This window comes from Poromitra crassiceps, assembly GCF_964638095.1.
Source record: "Poromitra crassiceps genome assembly, contig: HAP1_SCAFFOLD_1503, whole genome shotgun sequence".
NCBI lineage: Eukaryota > Metazoa > Chordata > Actinopteri > Beryciformes > Melamphaidae > Poromitra > Poromitra crassiceps.
This window is the reverse complement of record NW_028150909.1, coordinates 27,501-29,843: the sequence shown is the minus strand read 5'-3', so window position 1 is coordinate 29,843 and position 2,343 is coordinate 27,501. Positions and strand designations below refer to the sequence as shown.

Here is a 2,343-nt window from a genome sequence, read left to right as displayed (position 1 = left end):
CCTCTCTCTCTCTCTCTCTCCTCTCTCTCCTCTCTACAGAATGAGCATTTCAGTGACTTTGTGGACGGTCTAACGGAGTACCAGACCAACAACGTCCTGGCCGTCCCCATCATGAATGGTAAAGACATGGTAGCTGTCATGATGGCCATCAACAAAGTGGACGGGACGAAATTCACCGCCAAGGACGAGCAGGTAGCGCCCCCTGCAGGGCCACTTTCACTACCATCACAAAGTCTGTGAATATATTCTTTTGCAGGTAGTGCAGGGCTAGATTCCCTGCCTACCAACATGACGGTCGCAGGTTTGGCGTTACCTCCGGCTTGGTCGGGCGACGGGCGTCCAAACAGGCACAATTGGCTGTGTCTGCGGGTGGGAAAGCCGAATTAAGGTTATGTGTCCTGGTCGCTGCACTAGCCCCTCCTCTGGTCGGTCGGGGCGCATGTTCGTGGGGGAGGGAAACGGGGGGGATCATGGTAACTCCTCACTGTCAGAAGAAAAGAAGCGGCTGGGGACTGCACATGTATCAGAGGAAGCTGGTGACTGCACATGTATCAGAGGAAGCTGGTGACTGCACATGTATCAGAGGGAGCATGTTGCTAGTCTACCACCGGGATTTCAGGGTGGCGCAGGGATGACATATTTTTGTAGGCCGACCGAGAAGTTAGCATCGCGCTGGTTCCTTTGTCTGGAAGTCAATGGAATTTTTGTATGGGGATTTTGGTTAGATGGATTTTTGTATGGGGATTTTGGTTTTCGTTTTTTTCTCTCCATAAAACGCTTCAAATGCTGGTATATATCAGCAATGAGTTGTTGTTTTTTTGTGGATTTGGAGCTTCCATGAGGAGGTTTCACAAATAAATCACTTCCTCAATAAATATTTAGTTTCAACCATAGTCTCTTTGAACAAATTCTACCCCATAATTATAAAACAGTTTTTGTTGTTGTGTTTTTTTTTAAATCTAAAGTAGAACTGTGATACCCAAGTAAAATATGCAAGGGTTGCAGCTGCCACCAGGGTGGGCTGCAGCCCCGGGAGTCCCACCCACTGAGCTATATTAAATAGGTCCCACCGTTCCTGTACCGTTGGAAAAGGTACAAGATTTCCCTCTGAATTGTAGTGGAGAGAAGAAAGTCTCACAAAATAATAATGGCCTCTGCCCGACAGCATACAAACAGCGTCAAAAAGACATCACTATTTAGTCTGGACAAGACCTGGCCACTAGAAGGAGATAAAGCCAGGGCACTCCTCTTTCATGTCCATTGCTGTAGCTACTCTCCACGTTTCAGCAAAAATGCTCCCGAAGAGCCGTTTCTCACTCACACTGAAATGAACTGTGCCTTCTGGCTGGATGCTGAAGCAGGGAGCAGAGCCTTCTGGCTGGATGCTGAAGCAGGGAGCAGAGCCACAGCAAACACAAAGGTTTGCACTTAAAAACCTGCCGGCTTTCTTTCCCACAAAACACATTCCACCCTCCACTCCAAAGAGCACGTTTAACTTCCTCTCGTTAACCTAACTTAGTGGAGCACGAGACACGCCACTGGTCCGTCCTCTCACGTTAATAACATGGCCATTCTTTACATTACTAACGAGATATTATAATATCCCGATGTTCTCCATCTACCTTTGTCTACTCCTTGACTTTCTCTACCTGCAGTAATTGGCTGTCTGATAGAGAGTGATCATTCTAGAACTTCACAGAGATCTTGAATGTGTTCCCGCCCCCCTTTACAAAACCTCATGATAACACAATGCAGCCCGAAGCACATTTTCATCACTGCTTCCATAATCTTCTAGCTGCTGTAGTTTGTGGCATTTGGGGTATTATGCTAATTATAATTTTTTCATTTTGTGTATCAAGTTTACCTTCAAATGCTAATTGAAAAGTATTTATTACTGATCATTATTATAAAGTCTTACCCCTATGAGCTATCTTAGGCATATGGGCATTTTTGAAAGCCCAGTGCTGACAGTGTGTCTTCTTCTTCCAGACTCTAAACAAGTACCTGAACTTTGCCAACCTGGTCCTGAGGGTCTTCCACCTGAGCTACTTGCACAACTGTGAGACCAGGAGGGGGCAGGTGAGTCTTCAACACATGATGTCTAGGAGTGATTTAGCCTCTTTCATTTAGTGTGTCAGGACTCTCTATCCTTCATCAAACTTAAACGTATGTACAATGCTTCTCAGGCTGTAAGCAAAGTGTGTTGGAAACAAGCATTCTACAAATACAACAATACTGGTGTTGACAGTAATAGAAGATGCCAAATCATTCAAAACAATAAGCATTTTGCTTTTAGGATCATTGTGCCGGCGTGCGGCGCTGTTCCAAAACGTATCAACGTGT

At 45.5% G+C, this 2,343-nt stretch overlaps 1 protein-coding gene across 1 annotated transcript in view; it reads left to right on the top strand.

The window, feature by feature from the left end:
• Positions 1 to 42: 42 nt before the first annotated feature.
• LOC310771921 (rod cGMP-specific 3',5'-cyclic phosphodiesterase subunit alpha-like) overlaps positions 43 to 2,343 on the top strand; it is a gene marked incomplete at its 3' end in the record, with an annotated part of 27,689 nt that continues 25,388 nt past the window's right edge. Inside the window, exons 1-2 of the mRNA XM_083664421.1 lie at positions 43 to 192; positions 1,990 to 2,079. Coding sequence (XP_083520547.1) covers positions 112 to 192; positions 1,990 to 2,079 — 171 coding nt within the window. The remainder of the gene's footprint in view (positions 193 to 1,989; positions 2,080 to 2,343) is intronic.